The following is an 18,014-nucleotide window of genomic DNA, read 5'->3' as shown; positions in this document are numbered from 1 at the left end:
ATTAGCACTTTAATCATAATCAGGAAGCATATAACTAGTGAAAACATATACAAACAAAATTAATAATTACCTTGTTTAATCAACATGTATTTAGTTGTGGAGAGATCCAAATTTTACCTTGTTTTTCCATCAGGAACCAATCTTTCTTTTGTGACACTATTAGGAATCGATGTAGTCTCCGATGGAGGAGATGTACTAGAGCTTCCAGGTGTCTTTGAATCAACTAATAGACTAGAATTGCGAAGCGGAAGAGGAATCGAAATTGGAAGAGGGGATGGAAGAGGGGGACCCATACATCCTGGAGTAGGCCAACTTGGTGGAGGAAGACCTCTGTAGCCTGGATTAAGTACCATCAAATACGGTTGCTGGCTAAGTGGTCCTGACTGAAAATCTGGCACAATCGAAGTCCCAGAAGAAGTGGAGGTGGTTGAAATAGCGGCTGCGGCAGTGGTACGAGAACCTCTATGACCCTTGACATCTTTACCCTTGACCTGAGGAGCCATGACCTACATATATATTAAAGACAATATTAAAATAATATTAAAGACAAATAAATGCTTTATTATCTGATATTTATTTCTGAGTAACCTAGCAATGATTTATGTGCATGGCTGCACACCACACAGTGTAATGTGTTGTAGATCTGGTTGGAGAATGAGTGAGAGACTTTAGTCAATTGTAGGTATAAAAGCAAGTAGCTTAAGAACTTAATCACAATAAATAGGAAGGAGAGAAAGAAAAAATGGGAAAATAACGAGAAACAGCTATGTTAATCTGTGTGTTCTACCACTGAACCACACTGTTTATGCTTTTTTCAGATTTACAGCTATGTTAATCTTGCAGTATACCTATCTGTCCTTGCTAATTCAGGATTACAATATTACTCCTATCTTTTCTTTTCTTTTCTTTTCTTTGGTTATATATACCTAGGTCAAATTGTTCTCACAAAAACGTGTTTTTCCCCCTTAATATAATATAAAAATTTATCTGTTCAGAATATTAGTGTGATCTAATAAGGATACTCAGTTTTGTAAAATGTTTAAAAGAGCGATAATTTTTCTTATAAAATATCAAAGTCTCACATCAGGATGTATAAACAAATCAAGAACAATATATGTAAAGAACAATATAAGCTAAAACAATACAAGCTAAAAATGATTACCCTATTAAAAATTAATATCATCATCAAAGTCTGCAACATCATCATATTCATTTTTATTAGCCCCAGAACTAGAGTCGATGGACAATTCGACAATGCGGTCCTCTCCAAATGGAGACTTAAGACTGATAGGAGGCTCGGTGTCAGAAATCCTAGAAGGATTGCTCTCATCCGCTTGATAAGCTACATCATTCTCTTCCTCATCCTCCTCTACATGTACATGATTGATTTCAATTCGACCTCTTGGTTTAGTGTTTACAACAACACGCCACATAGACTTGCAATTTCCAGGATAAGGTAAGAAGTAAACTTCTTTAGCTTTTTGGGCGACAATGAAAGGATCATAGTGGCGATATCTTTTACTATGGTTGACTTCAGTTATTTTGTAGTCATTATGAATATGTGTTCCATTTGGACGACTTGGATCATACCATTGACATCTGAACAAAACAACTAGATTAGAGTCACTACCAGTGTATTCAAGCTCGAGTATATCTTCTAATACTCCAAACCAATCACTTTTTCCATTGCCTATATCACCTTTAACAAACACACCGGTGTTATCAGTTTTTTTTCTTTTTGCCCTTGCAAGAGTATGAAATGTATATCCATTTACTTTATAAATTGGATAACTTGTTGCTTTGTTTGAAGGACCCCAAGAAAGTGATTACAAACTAGGATAAAAAATTTCATTGCATTGAATTTGAACCTAGTTAGAAACATGAAACAAATTATTTAATAAAAGTGATATTTGATGCAAATCTTTAGTTAGAAACCTTTATAATAAATGATACGAATTTATGCACTTACATATGATGCAAACCAAGGGGGAAATCGTTGGATTCAACCTATCATATATCCACACTCGATGGTGCCAAGACATTTCTTATGAATTCGATATTTTTAGTACCTATAAATCATCCAACACAAGCAACATTTTATCTATCATACAACACCCTATTAATATTTAACCATAACAATGCAATACAAGTAATATTTCATTTATCATACAATACCCTAGAAATCAATGAAGTTTACAACACAAAATTACACTAACTTGAACTCCAAGCAAAAAGTTGAAGAGATTGGACCAAAAATCTCTGAGCGAACACACAAATTAGTCTTCTAATAATCAACTACTATGCAATGAGAGAGAGAGAGAGAGAGAGAGAGAGAGAGAGAGAGAGAATGTGTGTATGTGTGTGTGTTTTCTTTCAAAAAGTGTAGCATTATTTGAACTTGTAAGATGAATCAGGCTATATATATAGAAATAAATTAAAATAAAAGGTGACAATATATCAGGCTATATATATAGAAATAAATTGTGCTATGTAAAAATAATCAGGCTATATATATAAACATAAATTGTGCTAGGTAAAGCATTAAATGTTTTAAAGGCAATTTCCCAACCTTCTTTATGTGTACTTAAGTCATCTCTCTCTATCATTGAATTGAGTATAGTAACACTTCTCTTCCATTGAGAATTTTGTTTATAGGAAGAATCAAGAATCTTATTGATTATACTTCCTTATCTGTGACTAAATAAAATTTAAAAATAGGTACTTATTTAGAACCAAAGAAAGTATCCTTAAGTTACTTAAATTCCTACTAACATGACATGAAGCTACCACCCAAGTTACCTAAGACTGCGCTATAATTGAGATTGAGGGATTAGGACTGAGTATAACTAAAATTTCTGTTCACATAACATTTGCAGTTGTCCTTCTTGCTTTAATAGCTACTAATGGTAAATTTTCTTTTTTAACTTTGCTTTATTTTTTAGAACATATTAAAAAGTTTATATAAAACTCTAATTATATCAAAATTGTGCATATGATATCTTTTATAGGGTTTGGTATCCCAAGGATACTAACAAACATGAGTATTAAATGTGAAGTCCAAGATGATTGCAAGATTTTAAAAATCCTTTGTGTCCCATGGAGAACTTTGTGTAAATAAGGCAAATGGGGTTGCTGTCTACCAAAGAAAACAAGCAAAAAATATCATCATAACAAAATCAACTGGGAAAAACAAGGATAAAGTAAATGTGTCATTGAGAATGTGTCATTGAAAAATAATAAATAAATAAAACTTAAGGCAATTGAAGGGAAAGAACCATAAAACCAACCTCCAAATATGTCAGTTTGAAGAACTCACTCGCAGAAAAACTCGCGCCAATTGCGCTCCCCTCTGAAACAACAGCAGAAACAGTCCCACTCCACCTGCTAAATAAATGTAGATACAACAATGCATTCTATATTGACGTACCACTATACCAGAAAGAATCATAATGATGTCATCCTTAAACCATGACAGAAATAATTATAAATTAGTTATTAGACATCTTCAAGACTTCAACACAGAAAGAAACTGCTGTTTGTAAACAATGCAAAATTCAGAAATTAGCAAGGATCCTGACCCAAGTTTAGCTTTCAACAGCATATCTTTTAGTGGGTTAATAATAGTTCCATACTTTATCTATGAGAAGAGTAAAAGATACAACACAGTATACCAAGAATTATCTCAATCGGCACCCATGACGATATACAAAGTCCATTTCCCCAAAAAGCAAACTAATGCAGAACATGCATATCTATAACAAACAGATTACGGTGAAGACAAACACACTAGCACTTACTCTTTCCAAGCGTTGGAGAAGTGCAGTTTTGAATTGGCGAACACCTCGACCACTTGAACTAGGGTCCAACTTGTGAGCTTTCTCAAAGGCAAAAAATCGGCCTACAACAAAATAATAAGTTAATAACAGACAAAGATGCACATTTTTATTAAAAAATAATAATAATAAATAACTAAAAAAATAAGTAAGTCATGAATTTAGAAAATGCTATTAGCATATATGGAAGTTTATCACTTTGATATGAGTTGTAAATCAAGATTAGTTATTACTACATGATCAAATTGTAGACCAAATTGTAATAACCATTTTTCTTATTCTAGTAAATTTTCATATTCTTCGCTTTCTGCATATTCTCTCTTTTTGCTCTCCAATCACCGCGATTCTAAACAACAAATGCAATCAACTTACAGAGATAAGCCAGGTTGAGAGGTCACCACTGAGTCAACTAAGGCTAATCCAGCACCAGCAGCAACAATTTAAATTTTTCCCCCCAAGGGTTTATCCAGTTGGTTGATTTCCTAACATAAACAATTTCCTGCTCTTCCAAAACTTAAGTCTATTAAACAAGTGTACGACACAAGCTAAATTAAATCCTCAAAAGTGTTCAATTGAGCAGGAAACTAGCAAAGAATAATGAATTAGTTGACAGGTAAATTCTCAAATGCGTATTTGATAATTAACTAATGTTACCTGATAAATTTCAAATTGCATGAATTATTATTAGAGAAAAAAAAAGCCATGAGTATTGCAATGTTAAACCCTCTATAAGCAAGATATAATCACAAACAGTTACAATGCATATCCCTAAAAAGAAGAATCTAACCTGCAGTAATAGTTTCACTGCTTGAAAATCTAACCAAAGAAGATTCTAATCGCTGCACTTCCTAAAGACAAAAATCATTCAAAATTAAATTCCTGATGCAGGAGGAAAACACACAATTATGCAGAAAGGTAGTCCAGCTTGGTCCAATTTCAGTTATGCCAGCCAGAGCAAGAAGCCTGTGAGACTTCAGCAAGTGCAACAAAATGAATCACACATGAAGTTTTTTAGAAATCCAAAAACCATTTATTTCAGAAAAAAATGAATAAATAAATCTTATCCCAGTACTATTACAATTTTATAAGTTCTTCCAAAAAATCATTGCTTTGTTTAGTGTTTGACAAAAATTAAAGCTGTGAATCCATTCCTTTACCAGCAACTGATTGACCCTTCTATAATTCTGCAAGTGAGAAGTTGAAGAGGAAGCCAATATTTAGCATCAAATAACCAATGACAAGAAGCAGAAACTCAGAGAAAATCAGCAATCTCAAGATAAAAGTGGAAGCCACGATGAACGAATCTCACCTCAACTAAACTGAATAGATGGTTGCAAATGTTGTGAAAGTAAGATTGGTAATGTTGTTCCTAGGGTTTGCAAAAGTTGTGAGAGTAAGATTGATAAAGTGAGCTCGGAGAGTGTGAGATAGAGTGAGCTCGCGATGAGAGTTTGAGACAGAGTTACCTAAAATCAGAGAAGAGAAGGGGCAACAGCCAAAAATGGGGAGGAGCAGTGAATCAGAAATGACGCACGGCGAGGAGGGGAGGAACCCTTCGCGATGGCGACGCCACGAGCTCAACTCAGAACTTCGTGCGACGGCGAGGAGAGGAGGAATGATGCGAAGAGGGCCGAGTAGAGCTTCCCCAGATGACGAAGGCACCCACCGTCTGTCCCCGCAGGTGGCGACAGCACCTTCTACTGGAGGAGAAGAGTTCGACGACACCTTTGAAGAGGGATGAGGGTGAAAATGAGTTCATAGGTCAGGAGTGTAAATGGAGCTCGATAGGGTGGTGATAAAATTAGGGTTAACTCAATATTCTGACGAAAAATTTTAAATTACAGACGGATTTTTCGTCTGTAATAATTTAATAAAACGCAGCATTTTGTCTATTTAATTACAGACAGATTTTTCGTCTGTAATCATCTTTCATGAAAAAATTTAATTTTACTGACAGAATTATCGACGGATTCTGTTTTTTTTCTGTAATTTATGCTAATTCATTTTTTTGTTTTCCGACAAAAAATCTCTGAAATTTCATCTGTATTTCCATGGGATAAAATCCGTCGGAAATATCCATCTGTAATAACTAGTTTTCTAGTAGTGATTACGGATGGATAAGAATAGGAACAAATTTATCATTTTATACTATATATTATATAATAAAGATGTTTTTAGTTGATAAGTCCTGTAATATATTTTTTATTATAAGAAGTCTTTATCACAAGATAAATCAAACACCAAGGTCACATAAATCGAAATTCCACCCAAGCATAGTTGGGTCAAGCTTACTTACCAAAGCATCCCACAAGAGGGTTAATGTAGTTAAAGCATAGATAAGTGTAAGGCATTTTATCTAGGTTATTTTCATTTTATTCTCAGCATTCACATTCAGCTCATAAAGAAAGATCTTGAAAGTCATAAATGATATTGGAATCTTACTCCAACATCAACACATAAACAAGGATGCAAATGCAAGAAGTATTATACAATGCTAAATAAGTTACGTGGTTAACGCTTCCAGGGATTTATTTTACTTATTCTTCATAGCTTATTAGCAATGCTAAATATAATAACTAGAAAAAATTAAATAATTTCTCTAATTTAAAGATCAACAAATTCTTATAGTTTTGTAGTATAGAAGGTGTTGTCACAAGAAAGCAAACAAAACTCACTCACTTTTTTTTCTTTGGTGTATTTGAATATTTTCATATTGTAGAATCCTAATGCTAGAATGATGTTGAAACAGTGGGAATGACAAGCATTTCAAATGGATAACAACACTCCATTGATAGCTAGAAATAGAAGAAAGGGTATTATAGATGAAAAGAAGAAGAAATTTCAAACTTTTAGAAGGGATTGAGAGAATGAAACACTACAAACCAGTCCGCTAAAGCATATCAGTCTAAACATATGGTCACCTAGACGAGGTAAATTAATGACTATTAATAAAGTTTTCATTTAGTAGCTTGGAAAATATCAATATATTTTTATGAGGCAGTATATGAGAAAGTAATTTATTTAAACTACTTAATTAGTATTTTTTGGTGCTATTATTCAGATGAAGGAAGTTTCAGTGTATTAAAAAACAAACGAAAAGCTGATACATGTATCAAAGATTTCGAGATGCAAGGTTAGTATCATGTGCAAGTTATTCAGAATACTACTACAGATTATATGTTAACAATAAGGGCAGTCTTAATACTGAAATCTGATTGTAATTATTTTTTTAGGAACAAAGAAAAACTTAAAATCGACTCAATCAATAATATTGGGTGAAAATAAGGAAAATCAGCAAGTTTCTGAGAGTATGCATTTTAAACCATCAATCACAACTTCCTCACACCATTGTTAACAACAGTTGGATCATTACAACTTTTGGCCCTGAATAGACCACCTGTAATGAGTAATTCTGAAGGTATGCACACACTAAGCTTTAATGTTTGGTTCATTTTTTAGGATTGGTAATTTTGCTGAAGTTTTTAAGTTTGTTATATAAACAACCTCGCTGCTGACAATGTCCTAACAAAGATCACGGACATGGAGTGCAGTGAAATGTATTTAAAGAATAAACCCACTATCCAATTGTCTTATAGAAGCAATTAGTCATTGGATTATGTATAGTTAATTCAAAAGCATAGTAAGATCCAACAATGGGTTCGCCAAAATACACCATGGCTAGAGTAAAGGCAATAGTCTTAGATGACAGTTATTTATAAACTCTATTCACATCTGTCAGTTTGAAAGAGTATGATTTTTTGAGTATTTGAAAATTTCTTTGATTCAACCACAAGAATTAATAGAAGAGAAAGAGCTATTAAGCTTGCTGGTAGAAGGCAACCATCTAATAAACCCACTCAATCAGGTTCAGAATAAAAAGTAGTACTACTAAATCATATGGATCACAAATTTATTTAGACAAATTCCAAGTTTGTGCCTTAATATGATTTACAACACACTAATTTTTGTTTTTTAAATTTAGATACTACATCTACTCTTATGTCAAATAGGCCACTTCAGTTGCAAGATAGACTACTAGGTATATCAAAATTTCACTTTGTTAACTATTTTTTAGTTCATTTGATCAAGACAATATGAATAGTGATCTTATGAAGAAAATAAAAGGTTGGTAATATGTATTTGTTTGCAGCCTCTTGCGATAGAGTATTCAATGCAATTACACACGTAAGAAACACTATCTTTGAAACAACCACCATAGCAAACGGGAGCTTCCAGAGTGACATGCCAAACACTCATGATTGTGACAAAACAGAGGTTAACTCATCATACAAGGAAGTTGACAGAAGAGGTAAGTACATGTTATTCTAAATCAATTTCCATACTTATAAATTAAAAAGTATTAGGCTTTAGTGTAATTAAACTATTTTCCAAATTATATATATAGTTGGTGAATTGACCAAATATTTCCTTGGAAATTATAAAGGTGATGTAGACCAAATGGAAAAAAATAGAAGATGCAGGGCTGTGCTTTTAGGCAGTATAAAAAAAAGTCACAACACAACAAACAAATAAGGTACAAATCTTTAGTCGTTAGGCTTCATATGTCGACTTTGGATTTGATTTCTTTATTATTGCAGTCGGTAGACCTCGGACCAAGAACTTAACCGATGCAAGTTGTCCCCCATTTCAAAATGAAGGTATAATTTGAAAATTGCTTTAGATAAATGTATTATAAGTTAGCTGATTATCTCAGTCACCAGTGACGAATCCAAAAAAAAATTTAATAGTGGAAGCAAAATATATATAACATGATAATAATTTTATAATTATATTTTATTATTATAAAATTTAATTAATCTTCTAGCTATTTAACTAATAAATGAAAACACTTATATAGTAATTTAAATAATAACATATAACTTAGAATTTTATTCTTTTAAATTTGATATTTTAAAAAGATTGAATAATTCTTTCATTATTAACCAATTAAATATTTCATTTTTTATATATATCATTAAATAATTATTTAAAAATTCATGTCTTATAAAATTACAAAATTAACTCTTTAAAATATTCATAATTAATTTTTTTAATTGATTTCGTTATTACTAACAAAACTAGAACTAACTTCAAAAGAAGAAACATCAATAGATATCCGTATATATGGATCTTACTTTTTATTTTAACTATTCTCTGTTGTTAGTTAATATTACTATATTTCAAAATTCAAATTGCTAATGGATCTTATTATTCAATAATATTTAACCATGTAATAAAAAATACAACAATATAATTATAAAATAAAATGAAAATAATTGAATGAATTAAAAATATAAAAAATAAAAATAAATCTTTAATTGAATAAAAAAAATTAAAGAATGAAGTTAAGGATTTTTACTAGGAAACAGAGAGTCAAGAACAAATAGCAAGAAAAGAGAATTAGAAATTTAGAGAGCATAAAAAAATTATGCTTTTAGTACTTAAGTTTAAACTACTGACTTAATTTTTAATTATCTTATTATTATTATTATTTAATTATTTTTATAATCACTATGATACTATTATAAATAGTGAGATCTTTTTTCTATACATTATAGAAACAGAGATAGATTTAAAAAATTATAATGGGGTTAAATTTATTTATTGAGTGGGGCAAATAATTTTTTATCCCATATACTACATGTAACTCTATAAAATTTTAATGGGGCACTTGCCCCCACACTCCCTAACGTAGATCCATCCCTGTCAATCACATTCATTATTATACATTGGACTTTTGGTGATGTATTTAGTTGCAGAGTATTGGCACATGGGAGATACAAGCCATGAATGCGAGAATTGCCATGCATTGTTTTGCTATGACAAAAGGATACAAAAGCACTACACACAAATGATCCGAAATATACATTGTGCTATGGGGGAGGTCAAGTAGTTGAGATTCCTCACCTACAAGAAGCCCCAAAAATGTTGTATGATTTATTGTTTAGTAATAACACTAGAAGCAAACACTTTCAGAACAACATTAGGACCTACAATAGCATGTTTCAATTCACCTCTCTAGGTGATAAGATTGACCGAACGGTTGCAAAGGGTAAAGGTCCACGCACGTTTATTCTATATGGGAAAAACTACCATTTAATGGGAAGCCTCATACCACAAGAAGGGGATCATGCCAAATTTGCACAGCTATATGTCTTTGACACGCACAATGAGATTGAAAATTGCATTTCAGCAATAAGGTATAAATCTTTGGAATAAAATAATTTTGTTGGAGATGCTTTTGTTTTATACTTTATATTTTTAGGGGGAAAATCAAAATTACATGGCAAATTATATGGGTGTCTTGCAGCGGAAAAAACACTGATAAAGTTCACAAAGACATTGTTAGAGATTTGAAGATCATGTTGGACCAACACAATGTGTTGGTAAAGGCATTTCGTATGGCTGGCCAAAAGATTAATGGTGATGCCACATCGGTAGTGAAGCTTAGATTGTTGGGAAAGCAGGAAAACGATGGTAGAAGGTATAACCTACCATCAACAAACGAGGTGGCAGCATTAATTGTGGGTGACTTTGATCTCGAAAAAATAGATAGGGATATTGTTGTCGAGACTCGAAGTGGAAGACTTCAGAGAATAAATCAGCTTAATCCTTCCTACTTAAGATTGCAGTATCCTTTGTTGTTTCCTTATGGGGAGGATGGTTTCAAGGAGCATATACCTGTTAACAAAAGACGTACTAACTCGACCAAGGGCCGCGAAGATGTAATGATGAAGGACTTTTTTGCATTTAGGATACAAGAAAGGTTAGCTGATGGTTCTCCATTGCTGTATTCAAGAAGATTATTCCAACAATTTTTGGTGGATGGATATTCTATGGTTAAGTCTGCTAGACTAACATACATTCGATTAGACTAGGACAAATTTAGGTGTGAGATGTACAAGGGAATAAGTGAAGATGTATTGATGGGTGAAACAACATCTTCATCAAGGGGTAAATGTATCATACTTCCGTCATCTTTCACTGGAGGGCCAAGATATATGATACAGAACTATCAAGATACCATGGCAATTTGTAGGGTTGTTGGATACCCAGACCTCTTCTTAACTTTTACTTGCAATCCTAAGTGACCTGAGCTTGAGGATTTTCTAAAGAATAGGGATCTAAATGCTGAAGACCGTCCTAATATGGTATATCGAGCCTTTAAGGTCAAATTGGATCGTTTAATCCAAGACATCAGAAAGAACAATATATTTGGAAGGGTCGTTGCAGGTAAAATTACTTGTAATCTAAAATATATTTTGAAGTTTACTTAAACATTGTAGTGTCTTATTTCCCCCAGTACAATGTGATATGGTTTTTAATTTTAATTATTTACGGTCAACTCAACTACTCACCTTGAGAACATTGCATAAGAACTATATTACGCACAAAATTTGGACCGGGGACCGATGGATAATCTAAAAACCACATGCTCTTTCACTCTATCAAATTACTTCATACTTTCAAGGTTATTTTGTGAACTAAATTTGTTTAATTGTTTCATTTGTCTATACTATCGAATTCCAGAAGCGTGGTCTACCCCCATGCACACATCTTGGTCTTCTTACATCGAGATGACAAGTATCCAACTGCAGATAATATTGATCGAATCATAAGTGCTGAAATACCAAATAAGGACAGAGATCCACTATACTATGAAGCTGTAGAAAAATACATGATGCACGGTCCATGTGGGAGCATCAGGAAAGACTCACTGTGCATGAAGAATGGAAAGTGCATTAGACACTTTCCTAAGAAATTTGTCAACAACACTACTATTGACGAGGATGGATATCCTGTTTACAGGCGAAGAGATGATGGAAAGACAGTTAGCAAATGTGGGGTTGAACTTGACAATCGTTATGTTGTCCCACACAATAGGAAGCTTCTTTTGAGATATGGGACACACATTAACGTTGAATGGTGCAACCAATCAAGATCAATCAAGTACTTATTCAAGTATATTAATAAAGGAAACGATCGAGTAACTGCCACATTTTACAGCAGTGGCACAACCGATGTAGAGAATGATGAGTGTGATGAAGTTAGCATGTATTATGACTGTAGATATATATTTCCATGTGAAGCAGTTTGGAAAATATTTGGGTACGGAATCCACTTTAGAGACCCTTCTGTGGTATATTTGGGGTCCAGGTGAGCAACCTATTATTTTTCAAGATCATGAAAATCTAGAAGATGTTGCTAAGAAGGCTTCTGTGAAGGAATCTATGTTTCTTGGATGGTTCCAGGCAAACAAGAAGTACAGTGAGGCTCAGAGTTTAACATATTCAGAATTCCCATCCAAGTTTGTGTGGAAGCCACTACTAAGGAAATGGTTCCCACGCAAGTCTCATTCAGTTATTAGACGGATATTCTTTGTGCCGCCAGGATCAGGAGAAATATACTATCTTCGATTACTCCTAAATTTTGTGAGAGGCCCAACTAGCTTTGAGGATATTAGAACTATTGACGGTATTCTATACCTTACATTTAGAGAAGCATGTTATGCACAAGGTATTCTAGATGATGACAAGGAATATATCGATGCTATTGAGGAAGCAAGTATCTGGGGGTCGGGTCAATATCTCAGGAAACTATTTGCAACATTGTTGTTTTCAAACACCATAACTAGACCAAAACATGTATGGGAAAACACATGGAAATTACTTTCGGATGATATCCTACATAAACAAAGGAGGTTACTTAACAACCAAGGTAATTACTGACTACCACAAACTTTATTAGTTTATTGGTTTGTTTTCTTTGATATTATGAAAAAATTTAGTATTTTTGGTACAATGGTTTAATAGTAGTTTTTGCATCTAATGAAATTTGTAATTAACACCATATAAAGGATTAGTATAATGACTCAATCTAGGTGATGTTCTAAACTAAATTTGGTAAGATTCAAATATAGGTTTTATTATTTAGGGTAAAATTGTGTTTATGACCATATCTGTACTAAAATGAATAGAAATTGACATTATTCCCATTAACAGGTGTCTCCCTTAAAAGCAAGTCAAATTCATTATAGCATTTAAAACATGTCGTGTAGTTTTATAAATAAACATGTGTTTTTTTTCATACCTTTAGTAACTGCAGAATTATATTATGTCACTTTCTTCTCAATACCCATCATTGATTGCATCTCTTTAGTAAGAAAATTGTATCCTTTCCATTGTTGCAATCAGATTTGCTGTATAAGAATAGATTTAGCAAAATATCAGCTATAGAACACGGATTATAGGCACATGATATAAAAATAATAATTTTAAGTGCCCGAGATAGATTCAAAATTTAGAAGTTTTAATTTGAAAATATAAATGTGAAAAATTGGTTTCAGTGAATTTTTCTGAGTCAGAAAATGTATTTTCTGCGAAAGATCGAGAACCGGCAGCCGAACCGGTTTAAGCCTGTCCGGTACTGTGTTTTGAGAAAAATAAAATTTTGGAAAAATTGATTTATTGTTTTGAAAGGAGAAAAATAATTTAGAATTAAAAACCGGGCACTAATCTTAAAGGTTTTGGCCCAAAGTGGGCCAAACGGACCAAAAATGCTAACGGGTTGGACCGGGCCCATCTCCAATATATATAAACTCATTTAATGAGCTTTGAGCTCATTTTTCCACCCTAAGAGAGAGAGGGCCGCGGACTTAGAGGAGGAGAAAGGGGTGGTGCTACTATTCACCTCCATCTTCCGGGAGCCATAACTTTTGATCCGGAGCTCCGATTGACGAGCCGTTTGCGACCACGCGAAGCTCTCATCGAGCTCTACGTTTCTATCCAAAGAAATCTGGTAAGATCTCTCTCTTCACGTCCGAGTTTCCAGCCCTAGATTCTGCGCATTTTCATGTATAGTTTATGAGTAGATTTTGTTGTTTTGCTTGTTTAGGTGATCTCTAGTAGCGGGTAAATATTAGATTTCACCCCTAATCTCGTTGGATAAGGTAATATTCCACTAAACTCTTGTATTTAGTTGTTTTGTGTATCTTAGGTTTTGATTTTGATGATATATGTGTTGTTAGATTGAGTTTTGGTATTTGTTGGAGTTGATTGAGGCGTTGGAGCAAGTTTGGTGGCTTCGTTTTGATGTTTGGAACATTTTGGGAATCGGCCAAGGTATGGTTTCAGTTTCCTTTATGTAATATGTAATGTTTATGGACACTTAGGCTAGTTGACCCTAAGATAGGATTGAATGTTGTTGATGTATGAATATTTAAATGTGAATTGATGTAAATTGTTGGTTGTATGGGATTAGTGTGGTTGATGATGATTAATGAGATTTGTTGGTATTAATGAGTATTGATAATTGGGGTTGTTAATGGGGATTGGTTGATGTTGTGGTAGTGTTGTGGGGAAGGAATTAGAATAATAATGATAATGATTATATGATTTGATGATGATCGTTGGTATTTTAATTATTATGAAGGTTGATGATGAATGTGAGATTTATTGTTGTTGATGGAGGTTTGTTGATATAGATTTGGTTAATGATGGAGAGAGTATGATAATGATTATTGGAAAGTATGAGGATTTGTGTTGGTAGTTGAGATTGTTGTTGATTGATTATGATTATGAGAGTGGATTTATGATTAAGTGGGAAGTTATGAATTTGGTAATGAGATATGGTATAATGGAGTGTTTGTATGAATTTTGCGCTGTTTTGGTAAGGTTGATATGTGATTGAATTGGTATTGGATTGAGGTTTGGGTAAGAATTGGGTTTGTGAGATTTTGGGTAAAAGTTGATTTTTGGTGAAATTCGTCTAATCATAACTTTTGCCTCGATTTTCAAAATTGGTTGAAATTGGTTTAGAATCAAGGATCTTTGAACACCCTTTAAATCGGTATAAAGCTTGTGAAATTTGGATTTCTGTAGAGGAAGTTATGACAATTCAAAGATTGGTGTTGAAATCTGAAATTATGCAGAGTTGCAGAATTTCAGGATTTTCTGATATGTGCGGATGCACAGCCTTGTGTGCATGCACAACCCTGCAAAAATGTTATTCTGTGCGGGCGTACAGACCTGTGCGTACGCACAGGCAGGGAAAAGGGCTCTGGTGGCAGCACTGGCACAGGTTGTTCGCGCGCACATCAATGAAGCATTACGACCTGTGCGAACGCACAGTCCTGTGCGCACGTACAAGTCGGGAAGGATCAGTACCTGTGCGTACACACACCCAGGTGTGTACGCACACTTTGAAAATCTTCCTGGGCGTGCGCACGCACACCCCTGTGCGGATGCACACGCCCTGTTTCATAATTTTAAACTTTGTTTTCAACTATTTCACCTTCCCGACAAGGTTGTCAGCTTCTATAACACAATTTTAAGACTCTTGGGCTTATTTTAGAGCATTGAAATATGGGAAAGGTCCTAGGGGTTTAAGTTGGGTTTTCCTTTAAAAAATTAGAAAATGGAGGCCTAGGTTTCTGGTGTACTGAGAATGGGCTGGATGGAGATTAAAGAAGAATTGGTATATGAGATGAGAACTGAGGAACTATGAATTCGGAATGGAAATTATGAATTGAGGACGGTTGAGATGAGTTGAGGACTCGAAGAGAAATGATGATATTGATGAATATTGAGAATTGATAACTGAGAGTGATTTGAGATGAGGAATGATAATGTCTGGTGATGATTTGATGATGAGGAAATAATTGGATTATATGAGAGTGTGCGGAGCCTATATCTCTGGCGTAGCAGATTGTTCTACTGCATGACTAGTTGTTGTTTCGAGTGTGCAAAGCCTATATCTCCGGCGTGGCAGATGTTTCTGCCGCATGATTTGTTGGATGTTGAGAGTGTGCGGGGCCTATATCCCCGGCGTAGCAGATTGTTCTGCTGTATGATTTGTTGTGGTTATTTCCTTCTCTGCTGCAGGAAGTGTGCGGGGCCTATATCCCTGGCGTAGTAAACTCCTTATTACATGAGTGTGCAGGGCACTATATCCCTGGCGTAGCAGAAGAGCTGCTGCATGAGTGTGCAGGGCACTATATCCCTGGCATGGCAAAAAAGGCTACATCTGGGAGGATGTGTCGGGTTGGCATTTACGGACCGACAAGTGATATCACGAGCCAATAGGACAGACATTCATCATATGCATCTTCTATATGCTTGCTTGCTTTGATTACTTGAGTTTGCCTAATTGTATAATATGCCTACTTGCTTCTTGACTTACTTGTTACATGTATGAATTCTACCTGTGCTTTCATTGCTTGCATTATCTGTGTTTGTTTGGTGCTGAAGAGGTTAGGTAGGCGGTGGCGATGGGATCGCACGGAGGTTTGGATGGCGAAGGCTGTGGGATACAGCGGTGTGACTAGTTCTAGTTAGAAATCCCCTAAGTTAGAAAATCCTGCTTATGGTTTATGGTTTAAGTTCTTTATTTATTTATTTATGTTAAGCTTGAATATCGGTTTGGTGTGAAGTCCTAGGATTGCCTTCGGCGTTCCGGGGCCTTACATCTTACATTATTGGGCACTGTTACCATACTGATAACCTCCGGTTCTCATTCCATACTTTGTTGTTATTTTTCAGATATAGGTCGTAGTCTGTAAGACCCAGAACTTTAAAAAGTCTTATTTTGATCAAGTCTCAAATCATATTGTTATTTATAGCCTTAATTTCGGAAATCATTTTATTAAAGATAATTAAGGCAAGTTTTGATTTATGGGATTTGAGATAAGTTATGATTATTATCCAATTTCACAATTATTGGATTATTTTCTATATTCAGAGTATAAAGTTGGTAGTTGTGAAATAATAAGGATTTCTATATGATTTGAATTAAATAATTAATATTTTCAATATTAATACTGCTACTTTGGAAAATAAAGGATTTAATTATATTACTCCTAATTATTTGATTTGGATATTTTATTGAAAATAATTTGTGAAATTGGTGAGCAAATAGTATTTTCTATACATAATTAGTGTTGGATTTAAATTGGGTTTCAATTATTATATTATCCTCAATTTATGTGGAATTACAAAACTACCCCTAGTTTAACCCTAACCCTAATTTTGATACACCATCCCCAAAAACCCTTCTCTTCATGCTGCGCAGCCAACAGTCTCTCCTTCATCCTCTTTGCTGCGCAGATGAACACAAACACACGCACACAGTGAGACCCAAGGGGAGAAAGAAAACGAAATAGAGGGGGAAGAAGGAAACAGTTCGCCGGCGGGGGAGGGGAGGAGAGCGACGCAGCCGCCGAGCCCGTCACCATGCCGATCACCTTCATCGCCGCCAGTTGAAGAGAGATGTGATGGAGAGAGAGGATCCGCGGAGGGAGGCGTCCCCGTCCCCCTGAGGCCGCACTGTCGCCGCTGCTTCTCCCAACGATGCTGCTGCACGAGCCGGAGGAACTCGTCTCTGTTGGAACCGCCGCACCCAATCCAGCTGCGCCGCCGTCCTTGCGCCGTCGCAGAGCAGATTTGAGGCGAAGGAGAGAGCCGCGATGGGGGAAAGGGTCGCGCCGCCTAGTAGCCGGTCTGCTCGTCGCCGGCTGTTGCCGCGAGCTTGCCGCCGCCGTTGTGAAGGATCTGCCATTCCCTTGTTGCCGCTGGAGAGAGGGAGATCGGAACGAGTAAGGAGGAGGGTTGTGTCCGCCACCATCTGAGCTCGCCGCTGCAGGTGATGGCAAGCTGAACTGCAGCCAGAAGAGTGTTCAGGTCGTCGCAGGTGCCGCTGCCGGACAAGGGAGCTGCGTCTCTGTGATACTGACCGCCGGGAGTGGTTCTGTGACTTCCAGGACCGCCGCCGAAGCCTCTGGCTACTTCTGCCGTCGCCGGAAAACTCTACCGGTAAGGGCTTTGAATTTGGTTTTCATTCGTTTAAGATTCCGGAAGCTTTATCACCTCTGTATGTGGGTTTCAGTTACCAACGCCGGAGTCCGGTCGCTGCTGTCGTTTGAGATGGCTGCCGGGCTGCCGCCGAACCGGTTCAGAGACCGCCGCTGTTCGGTTCAGCCGTTCCTTCTTCGTTTCGATAAGTATGTTTCAGAAAGCCTCGCGTTAGTATTTCGTTTTGTTTGGTTAATGAATATGAATTTTGGTAACGTGGGATAGAGTCCTAATTATTGTATGTTGCGATTAGTGTTGCTATGGTTATTGTGAACGTGGCTGTGAGCTGAGGTTTTGGTTGTCGTCAGTTCGGGTTGAGGCGGAAAGGACTTGA

General features: G+C 35.4%; 1 protein-coding gene across 1 annotated transcript; it reads left to right on the top strand.

The window, feature by feature from the left end:
* Positions 1-7,235: 7,235 nt before the first annotated feature.
* LOC140179319 (uncharacterized) lies at positions 7,236-12,562 on the top strand. Its single transcript, XM_072218044.1, has 7 exons — positions 7,236-7,251; positions 7,816-7,872; positions 7,984-8,142; positions 9,856-10,033; positions 10,144-10,623; positions 11,364-11,880; positions 11,927-12,562. The coding sequence occupies exons 1-7, from the start codon at positions 7,236-7,238 to the stop codon at positions 12,560-12,562; spliced, it is 2,043 nt and encodes a 680-aa protein (XP_072074145.1).
* Positions 12,563-18,014: the final 5,452 nt, after the last annotated feature.

Source organism: Arachis hypogaea, chromosome 15, assembly GCF_003086295.3.
Source record: "Arachis hypogaea cultivar Tifrunner chromosome 15, arahy.Tifrunner.gnm2.J5K5, whole genome shotgun sequence".
Lineage (NCBI taxonomy): Eukaryota > Viridiplantae > Streptophyta > Magnoliopsida > Fabales > Fabaceae > Arachis > Arachis hypogaea.
Note: the sequence above shows the minus strand (reverse complement) of the source record. Positions and strands in the feature narration are given on the sequence as shown.

Bases quoted from the DNA above. Each gene is read 5' to 3' on its own strand.
- LOC140179319 (XM_072218044.1), top strand. The intron at 10,034-10,143 runs GTATAAATCTTT...GGTGTCTTGCAG, and splicing joins AATTGCATTTCAGCAATAAG to CGGAAAAAACACTGATAAAG. The intron at 10,624-11,363 runs GTATTCAAGAAG...ATCGAATTCCAG, and splicing joins GCTGATGGTTCTCCATTGCT to AAGCGTGGTCTACCCCCATG.